Consider the following 18,466-nt stretch of genomic DNA (forward strand, 5'->3'; position numbering starts at 1 on the left):
TTTGCTTTCAACCACAGGTAACCAGAACGAGAGCAGCGGCAGCAGTTTACCCTGTGCAGGTTACATATATGTGCTGGCGGAAGGAAAGCTGACTTGTCCTGCAGTTTATAACCAGTGGGGTAATTGGGCTTGGTAGTTGCCAGGCAGCCTTGTTAGTTTTTCTGTGAATCGGCCATTGTCTGTGTCTGCCACTGGAACAATAAGAATAAGCGGGCGGATTTTCTGCTAAAATAATTAGACTATCAACACTGTTTTGTCTTGTGGACAGTCCCCTTCACAGACATCACACCTGAAGCTATTGTGTAAGCCGACTGGCTGTACTTGCAGGGAGAGTAACTGTGTCAGTCAGCTATGAAAAGTTAACTTGATGTTAAACTTCATTTAACTATTATGCAGGCTGTTCAAATAGCTCTAACTGGGGCAGAAATGCTTGGGGTATTTCATCACCACCTTTGCCCACTGGTGCTAGAATTGTCTGGCTCCATAAACCTTTAAAGAGTAGGGAGAATTGAAAGATTTTATTAAATAATAGTTCTGGGTGCTTTTCTTGTTTGAAATGCCCTGCAAACAATACTTGGAGATTATTTTTAGTTTTTCACACAGTTGTTTTTGAAAAATTTGCAGTGTCAGTGTTGGTGCTATATGAATAACTTGCTGAGAATGAAGAGAGAAGATTTTGAATTTGTCTGCCTTATTTGTAGTAAAAAGAAAAAAAAAGTTAAGATGGTAGCCTCTGTATTTACTGTGTCATGCTATTGCTTTTTATTAGGAAGTAGAGTTAATGATTCAAGCACGAGTTTCACCTCTTCATGCTGTACCAGTTTTCCCAAGGGGTTTTATTGGAGAGAGATGCATGTAAACAAATACTGTTGAATTTAAACATGTGGCTGTGTGTTTTAAGAAGCCCCACTCAGCGGTAACACGGTAACAGTGGAGACAATGAAAATGACGCAGTATTGGAAATTTTATTTTAGTGGCTCTGCAAGTAGATCTGATTTCAGTAGGTGATCTTTATCTCTGAATACTGTATGCTCTTGCTTTTTTGCATGAGCAAAAACGTTAGGTGGAACGGAGTGACTGTAGGTGGACTACTCAGTAAGGAAAAAAGAATCCTTGCAAAGGCAGTTGGATAAAAACATATATAAAGTGACTTTGTTCAGAGCTTTCTAAGGGATCTGAGTTTAATCAGGAGTGTTAAGTCTGATTAATAGATTATTAGCATGAAATAATATATACTAAAATGGAAAATATGACAATTTTGACTTGTGTTTTTCTTACGAGGCTTTATTTCATGTAAGAAGATGTCTTTATTTTGATTGTGTGTGAAAGAAGATTGTGTTTGAGAAGATGTTTCTGTCTCAATCCTGTGGTGTGCATGTGGTGGTTTGTTTGTTTATTTTTAAGGAAAGACCATAGTTTCATTCTACTAATTTGGCCTTCTGATGCTACAATTATTTTGTCTATTAGTTTTTGTACTGTGTCTTAGTCTTTTGTTGCTATTCATTAAAGTTACTTGTTGTATACTAAGATCACTAATAGAGGAAGATCTATTTTTTTTAAAGTGCATTTTTTTTTGTGGATTCTGGAAGGGGAAAAATAAATGTATGGCATCTTCAGTAAATGGAGATGTAAACAACTTTAAAGAAAAGTTGGAAAAAGAACCAGGTAAATATTTTTTTTATTATTTATTATTAGTCACTTTATTGGCCAAGTACTCGTTATTTTCTGTATGTTCAGTTGGTAGATACCAAATAGTTTGGGTTTTTTTTTTTTTGTATTTGTTCTATTTTTACAACTAAGAGACAGCTGCTACTCTTGAAATGTAGGCAAATTTGATCACCTTGTGATCAAATTGGATGAATGAATCAAGATGTGGTGGAAAATTCTATTTTTGTTCTGCATAGAGAGCAAGGAAAAATGGCAGAAAACTTACCATGGTCTAAAGAGACAGTCAGCTGAATTCATGAATGAACAGAACCAGACAAAACTCCTGGGACGCTGCTTTCCTACTAGAATTGTATGGCCTTTTAAATAGAACGTAAGACATGTAGAAACTTCATTTCTATATACATGAGTCTGATCTTTACTCTGAAATGTAGAGATGTTGAGGTCCATCTTCACTGGTCTATCTTTTTGACCCTCCACGTCCTTGCCAGTTCTGGTTTGTTTCTGTTGTATTCACAGAGTGAGAACTTTTTCTCGTACGTCCATAATTTCCTATTACAGCTGCCTGACCTCCTCTTTCCTCTCTCTGTTCTTTCTGCTAGTCCATATTAATAAAGACTCCCAAAGAAACAGAGGCAGAAGTGGCCAAGAACTTCATTACGTGTTACTTGGAAGTTCCTTGTAACAATCCTTTCTGCATCACTTTCCTCTTGATGAAGTTCAGATTTCTTCCCACAAGTATCCGGTTGTTGAATCACTGTGTTTTGCTAAGTCTATGCAATAAAGTATTAAAAAAACCCCTTTATATTTTTGTAAGCCAGAAGTGAAGTCATGAGAACAGACAGATGCGATCAAGATCCTCATCAAAGCATGAAAGAAAGGAAAAGGAGTCTATTTAAAGGAAGGAAATGATCATTCTCATTTATTTTTTCCCCCAAATCCTCTCTTTCAGAAGGCGACGCTAGCCTAGAGCGTGCACAGTGAAAAGTTCAGGTATATGTTCTTGTGGGCTCATTTGACAGTTTCACAGACTTTTTTTTTTTTAAATAATGACTCTGCAAAATTGTTTAGATCATCATTTTCTCATCTTTCTGCAAGAGATGTTCGTAAACCTCTTGCTTTCTATAGTCCATTTTGCTTCTTAAACACTCTTTGGTTTTTTATCTTTTTTATTTATTCCTATTTTTTTTTCCTATTCAGTGAGGTCTAAACCAGGTTAAGTCACATCTTAAAATTCTCTGAGACACTAATGTCAGAACTGAATGCTAAATTTTTTCTAAGCATGGTTACTGAGACGTTGGCAGTCATATCTGATATCTCCAATTGTATTGAAAACATCTATGCTTACTGTTCTTTACTCATCTGCAGGAAATCCTTAGTTTTCTTATACAAGCCAAACATAGTCCTGCATATTTCCTTTAATAGTATTCTCTGAACTGTGCTTGTTAAGCCTAGCTAAGACCATTTGCTAATTGCTGTCACTTTTGCGTTTGGAATTTGACCTTTAAAGCCTCATCTTTAGAAACGCAGTATAATATAATTCCATGCTTTTATATTGACTTTAAACTTTTTTCCCCATCTATCTTTTACTTACTTTTTTTTTATGCCTCCCAAGAAACTGAGTGGTATATGCTGTTTAGGTGCAGGGCAGCTATATTTAACTTCACTAGGATGGAAACATTTGGAGAATATTTAATTTTTCTTTTAGCAATTCATTAGAGAAAACCAGGAGAGTTCTGTTTTCCCATAACGAAACTGCTGAGTCATTCTGTAAAAAGGGACGAAAAGGTGAACTGGTGATATAACCTGCCTACCTTAAAACTCTGTAAGGCATCTGAATAGCAAATTTATGACCACAGAAATTTCCAGTTGCATTAAATGACTGAATTGCAGTTTTCTCTGTACTGACATTGTGAAAACTCTTCAAAGTAGTTTTTTGTGGTTCCATTCTCAGAGATGGAAATTTCATGGGATATGGCTTTTGAAACAAATAATTCTTGCTGGGAGACAATCTGCTGCCTGAGCATGCCTGGTATTCTCTGTTTACCTGATAAAACACTAGCTTGCAACACTACCCAAATTTTTAATGCACATGTACAAGCAGTTCCCTTTTTGCCCAGTTTCAACTATGTTGATACTGATCTTTCACCTCAGACAGGATTATGTTTTTTTAATGTCACACCCTAGAAGGTCAGTGGTCTGAGGAACATCAGGACCGTCTTTTGAGCCTCAGACAGGTGGAGAGAAGCAGAAGAGTAAAACGTTGAAGATGAGAGTACTCTAGAAAGCTGTGTGTCAGGCTATATTCCTTTGAGGTCAAATTTGGGCAGATAATAGCAACTTGTATACAATGGGAGATAACTGTATTAAGTTAACTTGATTATGTGGACCTTAGGGTGCTTGAGACATTTACAGCACTAGGCAGTGAATTAGTTTCAGTATTAACTGTTTGTGGTGCTACTACGCTCTGCTACAACAGAGGTTAGAAATTATTGTTTTGGCATCCTGTCTTCTGCATTTTGGCTTCCCTATGGTGGGGGGGTCGGAACCACACAACCATTAGAACTGCATTTTGCATTGTGGACTATATTAAAATGGAGGAGAGAGAAAAGGATCCTGCTTTGAATACAGTTAATATGTGCTATATGAATTTAATTATGCTGTTCAGCATAAAATAGGTTTGACCATGTTTTCCATCAACTTCTATTTCTTGTTAGAAAGTAAGGTTCTAAACAGGAATGGGATTCCTTTTCCTTAGTGACTTTTCTCAGAATTAGCACTGCCTGCTGGACTGTTTCCTAGAAACATACAACTTGTTTCAATAGCTAGTTTTGCAAAATCAATGTTTTTTTGGTAGTGGAGGCTTTTCACCACTATTTTGGCTGTTGGTGGACAACAGCCCAAGAAAACTTTGAGAATATGTATTTTGATGGAAGAAGATAGTGTAATTAATTACTACACAAAATAATGTTCAGTGATTTTTATTTTAAAGATAACTGGATTATTTTTAAACCTATACAAGCCCATTAAACGTATTTCTTTGTTTAGTTTAAACATTGTTAGCAAATCTAGCAGCTCTCTTTTGCATCCTCTTCAGACGGATAAGTTCTACAGGGTTAATAATATTATTGATGCTTTCAGGAAGAGAAGTTATTATCATGCAAAATTATTAATGCCTTCGGTTGAATGAGACTATGTCTTATAAACTGTTATGTTGCATGCTTGCACTGTAAGAACTGAAGCCGATTTTGTAGTGTACAATCAGCTACAGTGTTATAGATGGCAAATGAATAAAATGTTAAAAGAATACTTGTACATAAATACTTTGAAAGTACACTGATGTACTTTAAGTACATCGGAATGGAAATCTGCAATGGAAAATCTTCCCATTTCAGACATTTTGTGAATGGTGTTTCATCACTGCTTGTGCTTAGATTTGAGTTAAAAAAAAAAAAAAAATTCAGAATGTTTAAATAAAGTACCTAGTTATAATTATGATAATTTCAGAATGCATTTTAAATCAAGGAACTATGCTTTCATGTGCACATACTTACATGTATTGTGTATTTGTTTTTAAATGAAAAGAAACCTGGTCTCCATCTTCCTGTTGACATCAAACAATCCTCTGATATGCAAATCCAGCTATGGGGAGAACAGATACACAGGGTTTGTTTGGATTCAGTCCAAGACTGAGATAAAATTATATTTAAAGTAGTAATTTATATCCTGTGCCTCATTTAAATGAAAATACACTTTGAAGTAATCCCTATAACTAAAAACATTTTGGTGAAATGTTATGATCCTTTGTATGACTGATGCATTTTGCTATAGCTAGTTTAAAAACATCTTTCTCATACTCTTGCATGTCTCTCTAATATGTAGATGCAGCTGTCAACTTCTCAGTGGCACGTTTTAACGTGGTATATGACAATATTTTTATTTTCCTGGAGTAATAAATGTTTGTTATATGAACTTTCTTAGGGCATGCATGAGTGTGAAGTGTGTGTACACACACTATTAAAATGCATCTAAGTACTTTGCTTTGCTTCTAAAATTTTGCTAATGTTAATGTTGTTCATGTATTTTCTTCATGTGTTTAACTTTAAAATCTGTCAAAATACAAATTCTTTAAAAAGAGACTAAGCAAGCAACAATTTTTCAGTTGTCTTACCTTCAGCTGCAAAATTTATAATGATCTAACTTGCATGTTTTAGCATTGGCTGAATTCCAGGTTTTCAGTATGTATTTTTGGAGGACTGTGTTATTCCAGTCCCTGAATATAATATTTGAAGGAGATGTGTGTAGTGGAGCATAGTTATGTTTCATGTAAGCTTTAACAGGGTATTGAACTGTTACCAGTGATCAGTAATGGTTGTTTATACAGGATAGAAAATATTTGAACAGGATGTAGATTACTATGAAATTTTCAGAAATCAGTTCCTTTAGTCCCCTTTTATGTATTGCAGAAGTTTCTAAGACTAATCTGATCGACTCTTCTTACATGATCTTTGTTTGTGATTGTGTGTCACTGCTATTTTTTTTCTTCTATCCCCATTTAGAAAATGGGGATATGGAAATCAATGTTGATGTAAGGAAGTATTTCATTTGGGAGTTCTGTGGCACATACCTTTATGCCTGACCTTTATTTGTTCTGTGGCCACTTACTCTATGCTAGACTGTTCTGATTGCATTAATCCTGCACTGAGGATTGCTAAATACCATATAAATCCTTTTTTTGGGATAGCAGTTTTATTTCGTTAATGTCATTTGTGGTTCTATGTGTTGACTGACTTACATACATTGATACATGTATTAATATTTAAGGGAAAAGCTTTCTGTGTCAAGAAATTTTGTTAAACCTTTCTCATTAGGTTGTGAGCCTCTTGTATTTGGTTTTTAAATAAGGGATTTTCTATCTTTTCTTTTTTCAGTCATTTTATGCAAGTTTTAAATTTTAATATTCAGTGTCCGTCCTTTTTTCTTTAAGCATTTTAAGAAACAGAAGAGGTTGATTCCTGAAAGAACAGTTTGGAAGTACTTTGTTCAGCTTTGCAGTGCCTTGGAACATATGCATTCTCGTCGTGTTATGCATAGAGGTAATATAGGATCAAAGATGATTTGTCTTTACTAAAGAGAATTAAGCTGGTTCAATGCAAATGACACAAATAACATCATAATGGAATCAATTTTGACAGCTGACACAATGCATGTTTCTGTAATGTTTTATAAGTAACGGAAAAGTGTGACAGAAGTTTGTGGTTGTACATTGTTGTGGTAGGCATTTGTTTGCAGCAATGGCTTGTGATACCAAGTTTTCAAAATAAGTGATAGTTCTCTAAGCGATGGAGATCCTGCCACTGCTGTCTCTTTGCTTGCTCAATTAATTTTGCTGACTCTCTTATTTTCTGTCCTGTTCTTATTCTTCTATATTTGCCCATTGTCTCTCCCAAGTGTTGTTATGTGCATTCTTGCACAGCTATCCATCCATTCTTTTCACCTCTTGCACCTTTTTTTCTTACAAAAGTATTTACCTCCTGCCATGCTTTCTGGTGATGTATAGGCCCTTCTCCCACTCCCTTATCTACTGGATTATGTGCAGCCATGAGCATTTTCTCTCCTTCTCTGCTCCTCTCCACTATTTCCAATCTCTGTGTCAAGTATTGTGTCCCAACAGCCCTTGTAGTTGCCAGCTATCCCTGTCAGGTACTAAATCTCTCTTACCCATTTTAAACCTCTGTACTGCTGTCTCCTCCGTATGTTGTCTTCATTTTGCCTTGTAACTCTGAGTCAAAGAAAACAGATCGTAGCATAGCTGCTTCTGAGATGTACAATTTTTTTTGCCCTGGAAATCCCTCTGGCTATGAGTTGCAAGTTGTATATGGGCTGTCTCTCTGGGTTCAGGTTAAATTACATGTCTTAAGTTGGTGGCTTCCTTCTGCTGGGATGCAAATAGCTGCCTGAAAGCAAAAGTCCTTCCATCTCTGCTGAGCTTTGTCATTTGCAGCTAGAAATGTTGCACCCTTCAGCAGATCAACTTAGATGCCCCTGCCCCTGCAAATGGCTTTCCCTTGTGATTCTCCTTTTTTTTTTTTCCTTTACGCATTTGTACAGATATCTGCAAGTGCAAATTATACAAAGAGAAGGACATAAAATTACAGATTCTTGCCATAGGGTATAGGTATCTTCCTTTAATGCTTTTATGACTAAACTAGTTTAAACTAGTTTATTTCAGTATATTTTAGCTCAAAACCAAAATGAGTTTAAATTCCTTAAGCTGAAATACTACCTTCAAATTTCCTGGCAAACCTGTGGCAAATCTAGCAATTCCATGGTTAGACACCAAAACCAATGACAATTAAAGCTATTTTTAAGTTGAGCTGATATCTGTGTTGGATTGTTACACAAAGGGTGATTCAAACTCCTGAAAACTAGGTCAGATAGCAGCATAACATAATTGCTTCTGTCTTCCTTTCTAAAGCTTATAAGGTTTTGTAACTTTTTATTGGAAACCTGAAAATGCTGGTGTTTGAAGAGTTATTAACCATTCCTTTTACTGTACACATATCTTATGCAAACTGTAATCCCCTCTTATCAAAGTTAAGTGATTTTCTTTAAGTTCAGAGCCACAGTGTGTTGCTCTTGAGCTGAGTAAGAGCTAAGCATGCTTGCCAAACAAATATCAGTTTATTTAGAAGACTAACAGGATAGGTACTTCGCTAAAAACCATAAAATAAAAATCTTTGCTGTTGTCTCTAAAGGATTGGATTAAAACTTAAACTGAATATTACTTGTGAAAAATAACTGTCTGGGGTATACATCATTATTTTTCTTTGTTTCTACTTGATTAGCCCAATTCCATTGACGAGTTCAAATAACTATTCTCTTGAGTAAAACTTGCTTCTTTTTTTTAATGCCTGCTATTAAAGAGAATCAGTTACCTGTTTCAAATAAATAGCATCATGCCACTGTGGGTAATCTGATCAGCAAAAGTGATGAAAAATATGTTTTACAGTTCTTGAAAACATTTTTGGTCTGTTACTTAAGACATAATTAGAGATTTTCTAGTTCTCATGGAAGTCCTTATATATAGCTTGTATAAAGTAGTAAAGAAATCCCTGTATAGGCTTCTTTGGGTGTGGGGTTTTTTTGTTTTGTTTTTTTGTTGTTTGTTTGCTTATGTTTTTTAAAATACTTTCCATGGCTCTTAATTTTTCGCTTGAGCGATGTTTGTACTATTAAAAGAGTTAACTTGAAATTCTGAATCCCGGACTCACTGTTTCTGAACAGCACAGTCAAATTTTGTTGATACTAACTGTAAATAAAAGCCTCTTTTTGTCTATTATTAATAGAGCAGTAGCTTTTCTTGCAACCTCATTGTGACTTTTTTTAAATTTTTTTTTTCCAGACATAAAGCCAGCTAATGTGTTCATTACAGCTACAGGGGTAGTAAAGCTTGGAGACCTTGGACTTGGTCGATTTTTCAGCTCCAAAACCACAGCTGCACATTCTTTAGGTAAGCTTTCTCTGAGGTACAGATGTTGGGGAGGTGGATTTTTTTTTACATGGTGGAAATACTGTGCCCACTCATGAGGAGGAAGAAAAGGGTTAGGTCCAGCTAAAGCTTTTCTTAAATAATAATAAAAAAAAAAGGTCAGCACCATGGACAAATACAGAAAAGTGGTAACACTGAAGTGTCACTTTCAGCAGTACAGCTTGCTGGGTGTTCCCCCCGCCCCTTTGTTTGAATCATTTAGTGGACATTCCTGGCTCAAAACCAGTCTTCATGACAGTAGCGCTTTCTAGAAATGCTAGGAAAAAATAAGACTAATAATACGGATGCACTTTTTAAAATTCATTTGAACTTTAATCAGCGTTGGAAAGAATCTAGTAATTTTGCATGCCTGTATGGGTATCACTGATGACATGTTGGTTATGGGCTTTGAAAGGGCTAACAGAGGAGCTTCCCTTTTTTAAGGTGCAGTTTCTCAATATAAGCTAAGTAAGTGGAGAAGAGATCAGAATTAGGCTTTATGACCCATACAGACTTTAAAAACAAACCCCCCCCCCCCCCCCAACCCAACAAAAATCCCAGAAAACTTATTTTTATAAAATAGAAAAAAACTTTCTGAAATGCCCCATTTATTCTTTGCTAGCACATGAAAAATAACACTGTATTATCTTTTTCCAAACAAAATTTTCGTATAATTTGCATCTTTTGAGTAGCATGTGGAGATTAGGATAATTAAGAAGCCTTTAAAGAAGAAAAAGTAAAAATTTGGCAGATATTTTAAGTTTAAATGTAGGGAATGGACAAATGACAATCTAAGAGGATGTCTCTAAAAGAGAAAAGCCTTATAAACAGAGTAGCATCTGCTTTAAAGAGACACGTAAGAATTAGTGTTTATAGTATGGTTATGTAGGTTTTTTAGTTAAGAAAAAAATTCATTTTTCCCTGCTGAAGTGGCTAGGTTTAGTGGTTGCTGAATTCAAGCCTGTTCACTGACTGCAAAGGGTGTGAAATGAACTTTTAGACCCCTCAAGAGCAGGACCATTGATGGCAGCATCCAGAATTGTCTCCTATTCCTTGTAAAGGGTATTGAGGCAGGCAGAGCACCTTACTGATACTTGAATACAGATAGGTAAAATAAATTCAAATGCTACTCAGTGAGAATTTTTAATAAATGACAGTGACAATTCTGTAATTAGACATTTCTATATTTTTATATGTTTGACAAGAGTGCATGATAAGGAAGATAGTATCTCAGAAAGCCAAGAATGATTAAGTAATACTTACAATCCCTATTTTAGGGCCATGGGAGGACACACAAAGAATTGTGTTTGCTCAGATGCTGAAGTTTCTAATTAGACTATGAAATATCAGACTTCTTGGATTAAAATATGCCATATTTATCCTCACCTCTTAATTTAACTTTATTCAGATAGTCCCAGTTATCAGTACAGTGTGGAAAAAGAGAGGATTGATGTTCAGCATGTTTGTATCACATTTGAGGTGTGGGCGATACTTGTTAACAGCCAAAAAAAACTATTTTAGAAAGGAGACTTTTGATACGATCCTTAATTCCCTGTCTTCCAGAAAGCCTTTGGTCACTCTTTTGTGCCTTCCTGTGTTTATCATGTTTGGTGCATACTGATACTGGTATAGTCAAAACCATGAGTAACTGCTGAGATCTTTAATAGGACCGAGGTGAAACTCAGACACAGATGTGCGATCTTGCATTAATAAAAGAGAAGGAGACAGAGGAGAAGCAGTGAGACCAGACTGGAAATGTGCTTGAGTTCCACATCGAAGTTCAGATATAAGCCTAAAGATCTGATACTAGTTCATGGCACAGAGTGTTATATAAAGTGCTGCTGTTCATGCTGCCATCGTAGCCCAGTGGCCGTCTCTGGCAGCACTGTGGAGATCTTACTTGTCGTAGTTGGCTCCTGCTACTGCCTGCAAATGGAAGAAGGATGTAAATGAGCAGTGTGAAGAGGGAGCTGCTCCTGGACTGTATTTGCAGGAAACTGTAAATCCTAATCTGTGGGTAGGAGCACACGAAGAAGGCAAAAGTCAGTTGTGAGGGCAGGAGTGCTAGACTTGTGTTCTGAGGCAGAAGTCAGGAAGTTAAAGAGGGTTATTCTGGGTTATTTTGGCTCGTTGCAGGGGAATGGTTGCAAAGGGACTGAAGACTGAGCTAGAGTTAAAAACAGTGTAAAACCCCCAAGCTCTTTAAAGCTCATCTCTTAAAAATACAGGAGTCATCCGGAGAGCAGCGGGTAGGGGGATGGAAGCTTTGTTTCTAATGTTGGGTGCTGTGTCTTGGTAGAGAAGCTGTTATTTTTTATTTTCTTTTTTCCCCATCTCCTCTTCTGCCATTCCCCTCTTAATTATGACCCAATGTCAGAATTCAGCCTAGGAAAAAGGTTTTGTTCAGCTGTTAACTTAGGCTACAGTAGAGACAGTGACACTCTGATTTATCTTGTCACTAGCAGAAACCACTTTTTAAAATTAATTTCTCATGCAGTTTCTGATGCTGGTTTTCCTGAAATTTCTTTCAAAGTTGTATCTTTTTATGATTCCATAAACCTTTGGTGCACAAAACCCAGTGAATTACAAACATATTATGTGTAGCAATTTATACTTGTTTACAGGCTTTATAAAAATTTCAGTAGCAAACTAGAATCAGGCTTTCAGAGATAAAGAAATGTACTAAAATTTTCATTAGCTACAGCTTCTAACTGCTAATTATGAATAATACTGATTTAATTAGAATACTTGCTGATGGTCCATTTGAAACAAATGAAAATACTGCACTGGACAGGGTTTGTTAATGTTCTTAACTCTTTCTATACAGCCTTATCAAAACAGTAGAATTTTCTATTGCGGCGTGTATATACCTTTTTGAAAACAGAAAATCTTTCTTCCAAAAATGCAAAGGAAATGGAGGCATTTGGTATTGTTGATTTGATACAAACTTGACAAAATTTCTTGGTTTCAGAAGACTTTATATTAGAAAGGGGAAGATGATCCAAGAACGGCTTCTTATTCCTTTCCCTATGACTGTGTGCATTAGGGTTTGTGGGGTTTTTTGTTGCTGTTTTTTTAAATGGCTGAATGCCAGGCCGGCATTGCCGGGCCATGCTCTTTGATGAAATCATAGAGTCATAGAATGGTTTGGGTTGGAAGGGACCTTAAAGGTCATCTAGTTCCAAGCCCCCTGCCATGGGCAGGGACACCTTCCACTAGACCAGGTTGCTCAAAGCCCCATCCAACCTGGCCTTCAACACTTCCAGGGATGGGGCGTCCACAGCCTCTCTGGGCAGCCTGTTCCAGTGCCTCACCACCCTCACAGTGAAGAACTTCTTCCTAATAGCTGATCTAAATCTACCCTCTTTCAGTTTAAGGCCATTACCCCTTGTCCTATCACTACACGCCCTTGTAAAAAGTCCCTCTCCGGCTTTCTTGTAGGCCCCCTTTCGGTACTGGAAGGCTGCTATTATGTCTCCCCGGAGCCTTCTCTTCTCCAGGCTGAACAATCCCAACTCTCTCAGCCTGTCTTCACAGGAGAGGTGCTCCAGCCCTCTGATCATCTTCGTGGCCTGCCTCTGGACTTGTTCCAGCAGGTCCATGTCCTTCTTAGGTTGGGAGCCTCAGAGCAGAAAGCAGTACTCCAGATGGGATCTCATGAGAGCGGGATACATGGGCAGAATCACCTCCCTCGACCGGCTGGTCACGCTTCTTCTGATGCAGCCCAGGGTATGGTTGGTTTTCTGGGCTGCAAGCGCACATTGCTGGGTCATGTTGAGCTTCTTGTCAACCAACACCCCCAAGTCCTTCTCCTCAGGGCTGCTCTGAATCTGTTCTCTGCCCAGCCTGTGTTTGTGCTTGGGATTGCCCCGACCCATGTGCAGGACCTTGCACTTGGCCTTGTTGAACTTCGTGAGGTTCGCACAGGCCCACCTCATGCCTGTCAAGGTCCCTCTGGATGGCAGCCCTTCCCTCCAGCGTCTCGACCGCACCACACAGCTTGGTGTCGTCAGCAAACTTGCGGAGGGTGCACTCAATCCCATGGTCCATGTTACTGACAGAGATGTTAAATGGTGCCAGTCCCAATACTGATCCCTGAGGAATGCCAGTCGTCGCTGGTTTCCACTTGGACATGGAGCTGTTGACCACAACTCTTGGAGCACAACCATCCAGCCTAACTCCTTATCCACCAAGTGGTCCATCCGTCAAATTCATGTCTCTCCAATTTAGAGACAAGGCAATTCTGAGGCCAGCTCATGGAAATGTGCATTTTTTAATCTTTATTAGCCATTAGCCATTCAGTGGATTTAAGGATAGTCCATATCTTAGTATTTCAATTACCAAAAAAAAAAAAAAAAAAAAAAAAAATCAGTTCTCCAGTGTGGTTGTGCTAGAGGGCTGCGCAGTATGCTGTCCAGGTGGACATTGCTGCCATGATGTGCATACCTTCTTGCAGGGCAAAGGAGCAGATCTGCAATCTTCTTAAAATGCTTGAAAGCAAAGGAACATCTGTATGGAATTCTGGTGTTTCTTCTGTGGTTTGACAACTTCTGTCATTTCCATGGTACTCCTGTCCCCAGCACAGAGCTATGTTATGAGGGATTTGCCTATAAGCTCATGGAGGTTGTGGGGAATAAAATACCTTGTAAAAATGTGTGCAGATACTCTCCTTTTCTCCTACATATGGATCTCTAACCCAGCAGAGGGTGTCAAAGCCAGTGCTGAAGTGGTGGTATGCAGCGCTGGTTTGCTGTGAGTAGAATAAGCTCCACTTTCATACTCTCAACCAAGCCATTCTGAGAACCTACGCCCTCGGTGTACAGGCAGGCGAGCAGGGAAATCTGCTGCTGATTCATCACAGTCATCAAAGAAGCTGTATTAAAATAGCTCTTATTTTATGTACAAAAGCCTGAGATCTCTTACAGTAGTTTGAAAGCTGAAGATAAATTATTATGCTGTTACAATACTACATTATAAAATAACCCAAGATATTTATAGATTGATTTCTGTGGTTAGACTGTTTGCATAATGTAGGCTAGGTTGCAGAATTACTTTGGATAAGTGCAGTATTTTAGGTCCCGTATCTGTGGTTGAAGACAAGCCTATGACTTAGAAACCACCTACACCTATATTAAAATAAATAAGTAAAAAAAAACCATTATGGTTATGGAGAATTTGTCGTGTCAGTGATTGGTTACCCTCACTGTTCTATAACTGCAGCTTATTTGTAGCTTAGTTTGTCTGTCTTCAGCATCAACCATTCATCTTGTTAAGCACTTGCATGTTGTGTTGAACTCTGTATTATAAAATTCCTGTGATCTCATGGACATTGTCATTCATAAACCATATCATTTGATTACTTAAATTGGGCCTTTTTTTTTTAACTGAAGTCTTGTTTTGGAGTTCTTTGAAAATCAGAAGAGTTACTAAAGTGATTTTAGTCGCCTTCCTGAACTCAGATAGTTACCTATTCCAATGCATGGAATGTCAGTAATAATTATATGGCCTTTTTTAAAACTAGTCTATTAAACACCTTCTGAATCAGCCATTACCTGTTTTGTATAAGTAGTATTAACATTTACCAGGCAGATTTTTCTCCCAGCTTAAAAATGCTTGATAGTACTTAGAGCTAGTTACTGTATTTCATTCAACTCCTCGGTGCATTGTTGGTTTTTAAGTGAACACCCTCTCCTCTCTGACTCGGCTGCAGTGTGAGTTATGTGTTTATGCAGGTGATAAGATGGACTGCTTATATCATAACTCCCTTCTTCACAATAGTTTCTTTGCCTCTGATCCTTCATATCCAGCTTCCTGCCCCCTAATATCTACCATTTCAACTATGTCTGTTGCCTCTCCCAATAGCAGAAAGCTTGCATAAAGAAACAGCGGTTTCTGGATCTGCAGCATCTTTAAAGGGTGGGAGCTCCAGAGCAGCAGCAGATTCTGAGGAAGCAGTTTATTTGACCCAGGCCATTTTCAAGGAGATTACCGTTCAGACCTGCAGGTTATCAGAGATGTGCAAATGCAGTGAACAGAATGCTAAAGTTACAGATTTTGCTCTTAAAATCAGAGGCACCTTAATGTGTTACATCTTTGTATTATCCCACTTCTGTGTCTTCAGATGAGTAAAGAAAGTCACATGTCTCTATAGTATTGTGATGCTGTATTTCACTTAACAGAAAAAAAAAAAAAAAGATCCAGGAAAGAAACATAACGTATAATCACATCTGGTAGTTGCTTGCCAGCAGTACAACTATGTACTGAGATTGCTCACCGTTTTAAAGAATTGTTGCAATGCCTTCAGTAGTTCCTGAATGTCAGAATAATGAATCTTTTGTGTCATGTTCTGTTAAAAACAGTTTACAGGTAGTAATGATGTCAAGATCTTCAGGTTGTTTTTGTGATTCAATGACTAATGTAACTGTAATTTCAATTCCTTTCACTTGTTGGTCATCGGGGGCTTCAGGCTGTATTGCAGTTAAGGTGTTACACTAGGCTAAATGCTGTAAAATGATAGCATTTGTTCTTCCTTTTCACTATCATCAATCTTTCACAGTCATATCAGACCCCTAATGTATCAGCAGGCTTCCCAGAGCTACTGGTTAAAATTACCTTTGCTTTTGGTAAACTGTGAACCTTCAAACCTCTGTGTTTTCAGCTGCCCCCTGTGGATTCTGTGAAGCCTCTTTCTGGCACATTACTCACTGCTAGCTACTTGTGTGATGTTGCAGAGCAGCAAAGGCAATGCTGCTGTAACCAGTGAAGAACCAGATTAGTATTAAACTTATCTTTTGTTCTTAGATGAATTCTGCCAACAAAGCATCAGAATATACTAAACCAGTGCATTAATTAACAGATGCAAAATACAGCTGAAAGTTTTCAGAGGTGTCCAAGCTCACAAGTCCTTGGGGTAAAAAAAAAAAAAAAAAAAAAAAAAAAAAAAAGAAAAAAATTCAAGGGGAAAGTACAACAGTAAGGATAATAAAAATATGAAAGCTGTGTCATGCCAAGTGTTGTTTAATTACAGTTTCCAATTTTAAGATAGCTGTCATTAAAAACCCATTAAAGTACTGCTGTTGGTACATTAGAATAACAGTTGCTTCTGGATATTCTGGTAGCTATTTTGGTGTTGCAGTCAACACATCTGTGTGCCTGTTCTTTCACAGGGAAAAGACCATCCCTCTTGACCATTCCTCTGTTATGGGTGAATACGAACATCCCATGAGACTAAGTGGTTTTCACAGTACTCCGTCATTTTGAATTGCCTCTCCCCAGCCTTTCTCCTTTTAAGCTTCTTGATCTTTCGCTGTCTCAGTTCAGAGCTGCAGGGATTCCTCAGGCCAGTGCTAAGGGAGCCTCTGGGGAGAGGGGCTGCAGCACTCTCTGCTTTCCCAGGGCTGAAAGTCTCCCCCAAAATATTTAGGTGACCAAATCCATTTTAGGATGCAACATGGGACCTCTGTCCTTGCATATGTGTTAGAGAAGCACGTTATCAGTTTATATGGGTTTGGAATATTGTTTTCAATATTGTTTGCCAAGAAGGAGATCAGTTGAAATTATGGGTTACCAGCAGCAGTGGCCTGACCAGGGATAAGGTGGTACTGGGTTTCCCAATCCGAGCTGGGCCTTTCAAGTAGGGAAGTACTTTCCCTCGCCGCCCCCCACCCCCCGCCTTCCTGAGAAAGTACAACATAATTTGAGATGTCAGCCTTTCTAAAAGATAGGGCACATTGTCAAAGCAAAACCCTTAACTTTGGGAAATGATTAGAGTAAAATTATTAATCTGATTAATTAAAACTATTAACCTGATGATTCAGATTTGGAATTATGTATTCATTATACCTCTGTTTTCAGTAATCATACAGAGATGAATTCTGAATAGATGAGGCTAATTCAGAAGTGCAGAAGTGGTATGAGATCTTTGTGTTAAATAAAATGGTGTGAGGTTCATACTCTTAATTTTTGTAGTTTGCAGATTTTAATCTCTGGCTGTGTTGCAAGATGTTTAGTTTTGAAGTAAGGTCAACTTGTACTGAATTGACAGAATTCAGTTGGTTTTCATCATCAGGATTCAGTGCTTAAGAAAATATTCCACACAAAATTGAAGTAAAAATCTACATAGATCTGTGACTCTTTTTGCTGTTAGGCAGTCATTTTGGGAGGATGTAGGGAGAAGGTTCAGAGACAATGCACCAAAATTGCCACTATCATTATTTTTTGTAACTTCTTTTTTTGTTGATGTGTCACATACAAACCCATTACTCAGTTACTTACGGGGGTTTTTTAATGGCTTTTTTTACAGAGCTTGAAGCATCTCTCAGAATTTCTCTCTTCCAAGTAACTTGTGACACAGATGGGTAGGGTCTGATTAAAATCAAGGGGAGAGATGTCCTCGAGTATCCAATGTAAATTTGCTCTGGGACAGTCCTATTAAATGCTGCTTTTCAAGAGCAGACGTCTCCAGAGCCCACAACTCTGAGGCAGGATTAAGCTAGGACAGCCACAGATTTGGGAGCTGAAAAGCCCTCGCAGAGTCTAGTCCTGGAGCAGATGGCCGAGTCACTTGCAGGAACCTCAGCTTCTGCTGGGCTTGCAGGTTTTCCTGCCTTCCTCTCTGGGACGCTGAAGATCGTGGATTTCAGGCTCAATTTTAGTTTCAGATACTGAAACTAAATTGTGTTTATTGTTTCAAAAGTAGCTTTTTCAGATTTGTGTATTCTCAAAAGGAAGAACAGACAACTCGAATTTTTTTTTTTTTTTTTAAAGTCATGGAAGAGAATTTCTAGCTGATGTTCTTTCTAGCCACAGTGATAAGTTTGGAAAGGAGCAGGGATGTGTGTGTGCATGCGTGTAGTATGTTCCTTGGTTCTCTTCAGAAGAAAATAATTACTTTCAAGCTTCTTTAAAAGCAGAAATGGGAAGTATTCTGCAACTGGATAATTCTGGTAATTAGATATCAGTAGTGAAAATAAAGCTGCATTGGATGAAATATATATCTAATTCATGTATATTTCCATCAAACTGAAGAGTCATAAATATGAATTGAAATTATATGTGTAGCAAAATGAGAAATGTAGAAGATGAAAAATGTTTTTCAGCCAGGAAAACTGTACTTTTACTGCTATATAACAACAGAAATTTTCATTCAAAAATACTTGTGTATTTATTGCAGTTGGTACACCTTATTATATGTCTCCAGAGAGAATACATGAAAATGGTTACAACTTCAAATCTGACATCTGGTCTCTAGGCTGTCTGCTGTATGAGGTA

The 18,466-nt window shown here is 37.7% G+C and overlaps 1 protein-coding gene across 1 annotated transcript in view; it reads left to right on the forward strand.

The window, feature by feature from the left end:
- Positions 1 to 18,466, forward strand: part of NEK7 (NIMA related kinase 7) — a 72,145-nt gene that overhangs the window by 40,558 nt on the left and 13,121 nt on the right. Inside the window, exons 6-8 of the mRNA XM_050900751.1 lie at positions 6,653 to 6,761; positions 9,071 to 9,178; positions 18,369 to 18,463. Of these exons, the coding sequence (XP_050756708.1) occupies positions 6,653 to 6,761; positions 9,071 to 9,178; positions 18,369 to 18,463 (312 nt within the window). The remainder of the gene's footprint in view (positions 1 to 6,652; positions 6,762 to 9,070; positions 9,179 to 18,368; positions 18,464 to 18,466) is intronic.

This window comes from Gymnogyps californianus, chromosome 8, assembly GCF_018139145.2.
Source record: "Gymnogyps californianus isolate 813 chromosome 8, ASM1813914v2, whole genome shotgun sequence".
NCBI classification, from domain to species: Eukaryota; Metazoa; Chordata; class Aves; order Accipitriformes; family Cathartidae; genus Gymnogyps; species Gymnogyps californianus.